The sequence below is a fragment of the Natrix helvetica genome (genome assembly GCF_964273705.1).
Source record: "Natrix helvetica genome assembly, chromosome: 9".
Classification (NCBI taxonomy): domain Eukaryota; kingdom Metazoa; phylum Chordata; class Lepidosauria; order Squamata; family Natricidae; genus Natrix; species Natrix helvetica.
Window position 1 is genome coordinate 1559325 of NC_138560.1, and position 11525 is coordinate 1570849.

Here is an 11525-nt window from a genome sequence, read left to right on the forward strand (position 1 = left end):
GATTTTCTTTCCGGCTCTGCCCTCCTGTGGCCAGGATTGGCACTGCACCCAAGGTGGTTTCCCCCCGCCCCCCTAAATGATGCTAAAAATCTAACATTGCTGGCAGAATTTTACAAAATTCTCCAGAATTTTATTCTGAACAATCTTGTCAACCTGTGATACCCAGAGCTAATTTTCACCCCCTGCTTTTTGTCTTTTTTTTTCTTAAAAAAAAACCCAAATCATAACGTAGAGAAACATTACCTCTTGTGATTGGCATCCTAAGCCCGGGATGGCAAACCTATGGCATAAATGCCCAAAGTGGCACGCAAAGCCATGTCGCCAGGCATGCACAGCCTTGCTTGTTTGTCTTCCGGGTTTCTGGCATGCACGCACCTGGGACAATCAGCTGTTTGTGCACGCAGCACTGCTGGAAACCAGCCTGCACATGGGCGTCAGCCAGCTGATTGTTGGGGGTGCATGTGCACTAGAGCCCAGAAGTTCAGCTTTTCCGGAGCACGGCCACTCAGTGCCAAAAAGGTTCACCATCACTGCTCTAAGTCAACTTGCTACTAAACTCGGTTAGTTCTAACCTGGCAAAAAGCGAGGGATGCTGAGACCGTTGTCTATGCACCCCGGTCACAAAGCACCTGAATTTGGATCAGATGACCCTGGGGCTGCTGCCGAGGTCCTAAGAGCCAGCAATGGTGCTGAGTCACTTTTTTTAAAAGCACCGTCGTAACTTGGAATGGTCACTAAAGGAACGGTTGTAAGTCAAGGACTCCCTGTCCAGGGCTCTCAATGTGGTGTTTCTCAAAGTTAGCAACTTGAAGACGTCTGGACTTCATTTCCCATAATCCCCCAGCTAGCCAGGAAGTTGAAGTCCTCCCATCTTAAATGTTTACTAGCACGCTGGCTGGGGAATTCTGGGAGTTGAAGTCCTCCCATCTTAAATGTTTACTAGCTCGCTGGCTGGGGAATTCTGGGAGTTGAAGTCCACTCCTCTTCAAGTTGCTAAGCTTGTGAAACCCTGATCTTGGACATCTCCAAACGCTTCCATAAAGCAGTCCTCCAACCTTTGATCCTCTGGCCCAGCCTCCCCTTTGCATATAAAACAGCTTCTCCTGGCTGGGGGTGGGGGCAGCCACTGGCAGCAGCAGGTCCCTTTCTTCTGCTCTTTGTCTGCCAAACCCCAGCAGGGACCTTCCACCAGCTGCTCACACCACCCAAAGACCCAGCACTCCCTCCCTGAAGCTGCAACAGGTAGGAACTCTCCGTGATTTCTTATTCTTTGAACCCGGAGCCACTCGATTTGGAGGGAGGGGGGGAATGGAGAGAGAAGAAGTCTCCCACTTGGGCAGTGTGTGTTCGGGGTGGGTGGGGAGCTGGCATTTGGTACCCCAGATTCTGGAGAAATGGGAAGATAAAACAAACACTCTTGCACCCCAGAAAACTGCCTTCTTCTAAGCCAGGATTTGGGGTTGGAGGGAAGGGATTTTGGGACCCCCCCCCTCTTGATCAAAACCAACATTTTAATTGCTTCTTTGCACCTGTGTTTTGATGGATAGGTGTCAGGACTCACCAAGGTCTGGTAGCATCTTTTCTGGCTAACCGATTTGATCCAGAGGCATCAAAACAGATGCTTTTTCTGAAGAGTTCCTTTATTCAGTGTTGACATCCCACCTTAAAATACAAACAAGGAGAATGATAAAAATTTTAAAAAAATTCACCAAAAAAACATCAAAGACAAGTGACCTCTAATTTCTTTTCAAGACAGAGGTATTAGCCATCCATCCAGCTCTTTCTAAGTTTGAAGAAATAACACCGATAAATACTCAGCGCCCACCTGCTAAAAAATCGCTTGTCACTTTTTCTTCTCTTGATTTCATCTAAAAGATAGCAAGAGATCAAAAGCCTTATATTAAACAAGGTGCAATATGTCTTTAGTCAAGTCCAATCGGATTTTTAAAACCCTGAGTCCAAAGTTGCAGAGCGGATGGCTTTGAATGAAAGGTTATTTATTCATTAAAAAAAAAAGCTACCTGAATTTTGATTTCGGGCTGCTGCAAACCAACCTGGTTTTTCTGCATCTTTGCAAACTTTTTAACGTTTCACTTGATTTGCATCCTCACAAATTAAAGGTTCCGAAGATCAGAAATTCCCTTTTCCCCTGCCTTACTTTATAGGAGAAAGACCTACAGCTGACAGTGAGAGCCAAAATGGAATATTCGGAATATTAGCAGTTTAGGAGGCAGTAATATTTCATGTGCTGCCTGAAATACTATATTGGCAGTCCTTCAGCATCTCACAGGAAATGTGGACTTAATCGCTTTAAAGTACCAGATGCTTTTCCGCTGCAATTAAAAATTAATTTAATTTAAAACTTCTAAAACCAGCAAGCTTTTGTTTACTTTTGTTTATCACCGTCGAGAGTTGCTGGGCGGTCTCTGAATGCGATATAAATACAATTATAGTCTTTTTGGGAAAGCAAATTTGAATGTTTAACTAGGTCCTTTTTGAAAAATAGGTTTGGGTTTCTCTCATATTTTTATTTCTGCCCATACCCAAGAGGGGAAAAAAAGTAGGATAAATGCAAATCGTTTGGATCATGGCAGTTTTATCTTTAATCCTTCTTTTTGCATCGTAATTCATAATTTATTATGAAATGTATATGCCGCCCATCTCACTTAGAGATGACTCCATGCAGCTTAGAACCAAGAAAGGCCACAGAACAAACGCTTAAAACATTGCAATAATGAATATTAGCGTTAAATATTTCAGCACTTTGTTTTAAAAGAACTCGCTTTTAAATATTTTAGTCATCTTAAGTCCTAATGAAATGCCTCTCGCTTGTGCCAGCCACCCTAACCTAAGCTGTAGGGTGTGTGATCCCTAATGCTATTTTCTCTGCGCTTGAGGTCCTTTCTTTGTGTAAATGATCTCCAGGGGTCTCTTCCTGATATTTATCTCTGCAAAGCAGAGATGAGGGAGCCGTCTTCTCCCTTGGCATCAGGTGCCAAGGTGAGCTGGATTGGGTCCCAGCTGGCAGGGCAGGGCAGCTGAAAGATCTGGCTTCCCTACCAGGAAAGCAGAAAAAGCAGTAAAAAGCCCTCTGCATGTGCTCAGAGTCTTCCTTTCTCGGCAACTGGCACTGCAAGCCGGTTTCGCCACCCTTTGACGCAGTCCTGCCAATTGTATTTCTTCCCAGAATCCCCCAGAAACTGAGTAAAACAGCAGAGCAAACTGCCAGAAACATTCCAGATTCCATATTTGGGGTTAGTCCCCAGAAATTGCAAAGGGGGAGGGAAAGAGAGCAGCTTGACCCACCTTGTGGGTTTCGAAAGGACTCTGCATATTCTCAGAGGCACTGCCAAAAACGAACTCTTAACCGAATAAGAGAACAGAATAACAGAGTTGGAAGGGACCCTGGAGGTCTTCTAGTCCAACCCCGTGCTCAAGCAGGGGATCCTACACCATTCTGGACAAATAATTGCCCAGTCTGTTTTTAAAAACCTCCAGAAGTTGGACCAGCCACAACTTATGGAGGTTTCATTCCATTGAATTAATTAGTTAGCATTTCATTAATTAACAATTAAGGAAGTTTCTCCTTTGTCCTCGGTTGCTTCTCTCCTGGATTAGTTTCCACCTGTTGCTTCTCGTCCTACCTACCTTCAGGGGCTTTGAAGGGTAAGTATTGGAAATATCAAATATTAGGCTCCCTCCAATATTGGAAGAGTGCTATCATATCCCTCCTAGTCCTTCTTTTCCTTAAACTGAACGGGTTCAATTCCAGCGACTGTTTTAGGCTCCAGTCCCCTAATCCTTTTCATTGCTCTTCTCTGCACTCTTTCCAGAGGCTCAACATCTTTTCTTAATATTGTGGCAACCAAAACTGGATGCAGGATTCCAAGCATGGCCTTACCAAGCCATTGTAAAGCCATATTAACACCTCACCTCTTATGAGAATAGGAGCCTTTGTAAGGGAGGGGCTGCTTCCAAAGGCCCCCCTCCTACCCTGGCACATCCACCCACCCACCCAAAATCTCTAGCTGTGTCCTAAACTTTTCTCCCTGGCAGCTTCCTCCCATCTGCCGCGCAGTAGGGCTGTGCAATTAGCTGATGGCTTTGAACCTGGAGAAGCAGCCCTGGGAGCAGGGGGTGGGTGGGCGGGTGGCGTAAGGAGGGAGCTAATTAACGGCATTTGCCCCCTGCAGATAGTTGCTCTGCCAGGTTGGGGGTCCGGTGCCTTTTTCCTTTGGAAAGTAGAGCAGGCGTTGAGTCTCCCACTGTCACTTGGTCCCTTCATCTCTTCGATAGCCTGCCCCCCCCTCCCTCTCCATCTCATTTTCTCTTTAATTCTGGCAAGAAAGATGGCTTGACATAGGAAACGAACATTGGTTATTTGGTCTCTGGAAAGAGTGCAGAGAAGAGCAACAAAGATGATTAGGGGACTGGAGGCTAAAACATACAAAGGACGGTTGCAGGAACTGGGTATGTCTAGTGAAAAGAAGGACAAGGGGGTGACATGATAGCAGTGTTACAATATCTCAGGGGCTGCCCCAAAGAAGAGGGAGTCAAGCTATTCTCCAAGGCTCCTGAGGGTAGAACAAGAAGCAATGGGTGGAAACTAATCAAGGAGAGAAGCAATTTAGAACTGAGGATAAATTTCCTGACAGTTAGAACAATTAATCAGTGGAACAGAAGTTGCCTCCCGAAGTTGTGAATGCCCCAACACTGGAAGTCTTTAAGAAGTTGTTGGATAGCCATTTGTCTGAAACGGTATAGGGTTTCCTGCCTAGGCAGGGGGTTGGACTAGAAGACCTCCAAGGTCCCTTCCAATTCTGTTATTCTTTTCTGTCATTTTCTCTTTATTTCTGGCAAGAAAGATGGCTGGGCATAGGAAACCAACATGGTTTAATTGGTCTCTGGAAAGAGTGCAGGGAAGAGCAACAAAGATGATTAGGGGACTGGAGGCTAAAACATATGAAGAACGGTTGCAGGAACTGGGCAGGTCTAGTTTAATAGAAAGAAGGACCAGGGGAGACATGATAGCAGTCTTCCAATATCTCAGGGGTTGCCCCAAAGAAGAGGGAATCAAACTATTCTTCAAAGCACCTGAGGGCAGGACAAGAAGCAATGGGTGGAAACTAATCAAGGAGAGAAGCAACTTAGAACTGAGGAGAAACTTCCTGACAGTCAGAACAATGAATCAGTGGAACAGAAGTTGCCTCCAGAAGTTGTGAATGCCCCAACACTGGAAGTCTTTAAGAAGATGTTGGATAGCTATTTGTCTGAAACGGTATAGGGTTTCCTGCCTAGGCAGGGGGTTGGACTAGAAGACCTCCAAGGTCCCTCCCAATTCTGTTATTCTTTTCTGTCATTTTCTCTTTATTTCTGGCAAGAAAGATGGCTGGGCATAGGAAACCAACATGGTTTAATTGGTCTCTGGAAAGAGTGCAGGGAAGAGCAACGAAGATGGTTAGTGGATTAGAGGCCAAAGTATATGATGAATGGTCGCAGGAACTGGGTATGTCTAATTACTTGTGTTCCTCTCGTATGGGACTTCCCAAATTGGGGGAGGTTGGTCATTGAGCGGGACTGTTAGACACTGTATGGACCATGCAACTTTTCTGGCCCAGGCTTTTGTGTGTGTGTGTGTGTGTGTGTTTGTGGATTAAGTGCATTCTGAAAGCCGAGGACTGTGTTGATGGCAAATGCAAAATGTGTGTTTTGCATGAATATCTTCTCGCCTGGGAAGGGACTCTGCGCTTCCCCATTCGCTGCGAACGCAACAACTGGTTTTGTCTCCGTGTGCCAATCTGCAAGGTGTGCCCCACCCCCGTGTGTGTAGAGCGGCATGTCCAACAACATGGCCAAGATTGCAGAGGCGCGCAAGACGGTAGAACAGCTGAAACTCGAGGTCAACATTGATCGCATGAAGGTAAGTGTGTGTGTGTGTCCTTTGGAGCCAGGAAGTGGGGCCCAAACATTAGATCCTCACTGAACAGATGCCCAGGGCTGCTCCTGAAGTAATGCAGTGCAGTAGTCTAGCAAAAGGCTTCCGGAGCCAAGGGAGGTCCCCCCCCCCGAACATCAGATCCTCACTGAACAAATGACATGTGCTGCTCCTGAAGTAAAACGTGAAGTAGTCTAGCTAAAGCAGTGTTTCTCACTGAACAGATGCCCAGGGCTGCTCCTGAAATAATGCGATGCGGTAGTCTAGCAAAAGGCTTCGGGAGCCAAGGGAGTGAGTCCCAAACATCAAATGCTCAATGGACAGACGCCCAGGGCTGCTCCTGAAGTAGTGCGGTGCTGCAGTCTAGCTAAGTCTGTCTTCCGCGCTTCTTCCTTCCTCCTCTGGCCCAGGTGTCCAAGGCGGCAGCCGATCTCCTGGCCTACTGCGAAGCTCACGCCAAGGAGGACCCCCTGGTGACGCCCGTCTCCTCGGCCGAGAACCCCTTCCGAGAGAAACGGCTCTTCTGCATCGTACTGTGAGCCAGGATGGCCCCCTCCCCAACTGCTTTGGCCTCTCCATTGGGTAAGAAGAAGAAGCCCCTTCCCCAAAATACTTCGGCATAGGAACAAAAATTGGGATTTAATAGGGAGGGATGGCATGCACATGGAGGCAGTCCTTGACTTACAACCACTCATTTAGCGACTGTTTGAGATTACGACGACGTTGAAAAAGGGGACGGATGATCCGTCCTCACAATTACGACTGTCGTAGCATCCCTAGGGCCATGCGATCAAAATGCGGGCAAAAATTGGGCTCGTCCCTAATGATGGCTGCAACGCCCGAAGGACCCGTCCTCACCTTTGTGACCTTCGGACAAGGAAAGTCAATGGGGGAGGCTGGTTTAGTCCAATGACTCTGGTTCATTTAACAACTGCAGGGATTCGCTTAGCAACAGTGGCAGAAAAAGGTCATAGAGTGGACACAGCTCACTTAACAACTGTCTTGCTTAGCAGGGGTAATTCTGATCCCAATTGTCATCGTAAGACAAGGACTAGCTGCCTCCACCGGCGTTTTCTTCTTCCTCTTATCTTTTGTATGATGCAGGTAGTCCTCAACTTATGACCCAAAATGTGTTGCTAAGTGAGATATTTGTTAAGCGAGTTTTGTCCCTTTTTATGACCTTTCTTGCCACAGTTATTAAGTGAACCTGGTTGCTAAGTGAATCTGACTTCCCCATTGACTTGGCTTGCCAGGAGGTCGCAAAAGGCAATCACATGACCCCGGGATCTGCAACCGTCGTAAGTACACGCCAGTTGCCAAGCGTCTGAATTTTGGTCACATGACCACGGAGAAGCTGCAATGGTCATAGGTGTGAAAAATGGCCCCACGTCACTGTTTGAGTGACATTGTAACTTCAAATGGTCACTAAACGAACTGGTAAGTCAAAGACTATCTGTACTTATATTTAAATATTGGAAGCCTGACCTTCTGAGTTACGTGTTATTCCTTTCTAATCTGCTTCTCTCTAATGCTGCATTTCTCAACCTTGGAGACTTTAAGTCCTGTGGACTTCAACTCCCAGAATTCCCCAGCCAGCTGGCTGGGGAATTCTGGGAGTTGAAGTCCACAGGACTTAAAGTCGCCAAGGTTGAGAAACACCGCTCTAATGTTTGCTGCTTTTTTATTTCCCTCCAATATATATATATATATTTATAAATATAAATATCCGGATTGTTTCTCCCAAGTTGAACAAGAAGCATCATACAACAAGCAGATCAGCCTGGTTTTAACTGAAAAAAAAGGAAGCTTCTAGTCCTCATCGTCACCGAGATCCAGTTGCCTGCAAGATTAAAACCGCCCAAATTTTCTTGACCTGAGTTTATTCAAATAAATGTTTAGTCCTGTCTTTCCACTTCTTTGATCTTCTTTTTCATCCAAACAAAATTTGTCAGTAACCCATTAAAGCTGCTGTAAAAAAAACACACAATAATAATAATAACAACCGGCTCCCGAAAGACGGATTCAACCTCCACTTTGTCCTCTGCTGTGGTGGAATGACTAAATAACCTTCTATTATCGTAAAATCATTACCGCAACTCGAGAGATCTGGAAATGAAAATTGCCAGAAACGTATGATGGATTTTTTTCCCCGAGCCAAAATCCAATTTGCAAACAGCCAGAGAGGAAGAAGACGGCAAGGGAGACGCCAGCTGGGGAATGGTGTGGGGCCATGGTGGGTTGCAGGCGGTACCCCCCGGTACGGGCATACTGGAGCCAGCCCGGAGCACCGGATACCGTTCCGGTACGGTGCTCCGGAGGGCCCGCCCGCCCGCCTGAGGGCCTTATCAGAGTTTAAAGGCTTCTGTGCTTCTGCGCAGGCCCATGGCGCATACAACGCCTGCACGACGCTCTGTGGAGCAGCTGGAGCGTCGCGGAGGTGCTTGAGGACGCCGCCGGCCCCGTTCCAGCCGTACCGCTTGGAACGGGATTTGCGACCCACCACTGTTGTGGGGTCATCGTTGGCCTTCAAGACCACCCCTGTGCACAACTGCAGTCCCCAAACAATCTTTCCACCCTTACAAAATAAAAATAATAAAAATTGTAATTGCAGGTTGTCCTCAACGTACGACCATTTGTTTAGCAACTGCTCCAAGTTATGACAACAACTGAAAACAGTGACTTATCACTGGTCCCGGGATTGCAACCACAGCCACGGCCGGAAGGGGGGTTGTTAAGGGTGTTGTAGCCAATTTTATGAGCCTTTTTTTTTTGCCACAGTTCTTAAGCGAATCACTATGGTTCTTAAGCGAATCATCAGCTGGGTAGGTCACAAATGACAGTCACACAACACCGATATCCGTGCGAAAAGCAGAGCCCTTGTTTGTACAGCTTGAGAATGGAATCATAAAGTACGGAGTAAGTAAAATAAAGTAAAATGAAATGTGACATAAAATAGGCAGCATCCAACAATAAAAGAAGCAAAATGAAAAGATGAGATGAACAAAACGAAGCAACATAAATAAATAGAATAAGCAATGAATACAATCAAGGAAATCAAGTAAAATAAAAGATAAAAGTTAAATAAAATATATAACGCACGATAATAAAAAAGCAACATGAATAAAATGCATTGAATGAAATAATACAATCCTCAAGTAGCTTAAATGAAGTAAAAATGAAATGGAATAATAAAATAAAAAATAATGAAAAATGAAATAATAAAATATCAAATAAATAAAATAATATAAATAATACAAGAACATAATAAAATAAAATAGAAGATAAAACTATAAAATAAAGTCACTGAAGGAGGGACAGTCCCAGGCACTTTTTCCTGGCTGACTCTTCCCATCCAATGACTCAGTGCTCGCTTTGTGACTCATAAGCCTTGGAGAAGGGAGTGATTTCCCACGGGTGAGATCGATGCTCGGCCAGTCCCAACCCTGGACCACTAGGCGCCCCCCTCCCCACCCCAGCCCAGAGGATTGGAGCATTGAGCATCACACAAGCCCCCTTCTTTTCCCACCCATCTCAGGCCCGTCTGTGGTGCTCAGACCCTGTTGCCCAGCCCACGGAGATACAACACGTCTCATGCGGATATCGGGATGGGGTTCGGTCCATCCATTGCAGAATCGCATGTTGTAGAGCTCCTAATGGGAAGGCAGATCGTCCAGCACTCAGCACCAGACACCCCCTCCCCAAGTCTTCCCTTCTGGGGAAGCCCCACAGATGCTGTTTCTGGCCACCCCTCTCTGATGTTGCACGAAGATGCTCAGAAGCAGCCACGGGGGCCTCTCCATCTTGCCACGGCGGCCTTATCTCTGGAACAGGGACACAGCTCCAAGTCTCCTCCTGCATGTGCCCCCAGCCTGCCTCCCTGTCCTTGCAAGTCAGGGAACAGCCCCCCCTCCCCGATCTCTCCCACGCTCTTCCCTCCGATTCACCTCGCCCTGCTCGGCATAATCTCTTGGCAAAGGAGCCTCTCCCCCACCCAGAAAAATATCTGAAAATTATCCCTACGGCCCAAAATTCGGGGGGGGGGGGAAAGAAAGTTATTTTTAATGGGTTTTCCACTGAAAAGTGGCTCAGGCTCTGTTTGACAGCTGCTGGGCCGTGGGGAGAGCGGTGTTTTTGGCAAAGATGCGTTGGAAACGGCCATTTTTGCAACGAGAAGATTTTCAGGGAAGGGTTTTGTGACATTCTGGCCAGCAAAGTCAATGGAGAAGTCAGATTCACTTAACAGCCGTGTTACTAATCTGACTGCAATGATTCACTAGTACTAGAACTCCCAGTCACCTAGTAACCAGCCCAACGTCACCCAGCCAGCTTTCATTCCTAAGGTGAAACTAGAACTCCCAACCTCCTGGTGATTGGCCCAAATTCATCCAACTGACGTTCATCCCTAAAGTGGGACTAGAACTCACCGTCTCCTGGTGATTGGCCCAAAGCCAGCTGGTTTTCACCTGAAGGTGGGACTAGAACTTCCCATCTCCTGGTTCGTAGACCAAGACCTTAACCCCTACACTGTCTCTGTGTGAGAGTTCTGGGTGTGGGATCCCACAAGGATGACAGGATACGGACCTCCTCTACGTCTTACCCAACGGCTGCTCTGCTCTCCCAAGTAAACCAGCTGCCAGGTTCCTAAAGACGTCAATGGAAACCGCCATGCCACACCGGATGGGCATTCAGAGCGCACAAATCACCCCACTTCAGAGTCAGCCGGCTGTGCCAAGATGCCTTCGGCAGAAGAGGCTTCATTCATCATGAAGAGAGATGGATGGCAGGAGGATCCGTCTCTTACAGCCCAATAGGGCACCCTTGCCCGTCTCTGGATCACAACGCCCCTCTTTCCCTCCCTGCATCTTCCTTTTCTTCTCATTCTTTCTCTTTTTCCATCCTGTGTTTTTTGTCCTTTAGATCGGCTTTTTAGTGATGCAAAGATTCTTAATTAAAAAAAAAAAGAACCGCATAAAAAGGAAAGGAGGACCAGGCCAATGCGTCGTCTGCCTGGCAAAGCTTGGGAGGAGAAACCAGCTGCTTATGAAGTGGCATGAAAACATTTCCACCGGAGGTCCGTGTCTAAAGAACCAGCCAGTTCTGGGGGAAGGAAGGACAGAATTCGCCCCCAGCTCTCTGGCAATGCCAGGCAGAGAGGGAGGGCACCCGAGACGGAGGGACAGCGAACCAGGACAGGCCCTGCAACGCCCTTGCAAAGAGCCACAAAAGAGCAGAGCTCCCCTTGTTTTGAGGATACACTGCTCCTGCCGATGGAAGTTCCACGCTGCTTTCCCAAATAACTACTACTCTACCGGTAGTCCTCGGCTTACGACCGCAACTGAGCCTAAAACTTTCATTGCTAAGCAAGCCAAGTTGTTAACAGGGTTTCGCTCCATTTTACGAGCATTTTATGACAGTCGTTAAGCGAATTGCTCCAGTTGTTAAGTGAATCGTACAGTCATTAAGGGAATCTGCTCCCCCCCCCCCATTTGACTTTGCTTGTCAGAAACCAGCTGGGAAGGTTACACATTGCATTCACGCAACCGTCATAAATATGAGTCAGTTGTCTGAATTTTGATCACGTGATCACAGG

At 46.9% G+C, this 11525-nt stretch overlaps 1 protein-coding gene across 3 annotated transcripts; it reads left to right on the forward strand.

Annotated features, from left to right (window-relative positions):
• Nucleotides 1-1205: 1205 nt before the first annotated feature.
• Nucleotides 1206-7859, forward strand: GNG8 (G protein subunit gamma 8). 3 transcript variants are annotated; one of them, XM_081962440.1, is made up of 4 exons: nt 1206-1242; nt 5806-5920; nt 6346-6517; nt 7681-7859. In XM_081962440.1, exons 2-3 carry the CDS (start codon nt 5837-5839, stop codon nt 6472-6474), a joined length of 213 nt encoding a protein of 70 aa, XP_081818566.1. In that variant the 5' UTR covers nt 1206-1242; nt 5806-5836; the 3' UTR covers nt 6475-6517; nt 7681-7859. The 3 variants fall into 3 exon arrangements, with proteins under 3 accessions (XP_081818566.1, XP_081818565.1, XP_081818564.1); XM_081962439.1 differs by lacking the exon at nt 1206-1242 and adding an exon at nt 2265-3666; XM_081962438.1 differs by lacking the exon at nt 1206-1242 and adding an exon at nt 4157-4397 and having other exon boundaries at nt 5619-5920.
• The last annotated feature ends 3666 nt before the right edge of the window (nt 7860-11525 follow it).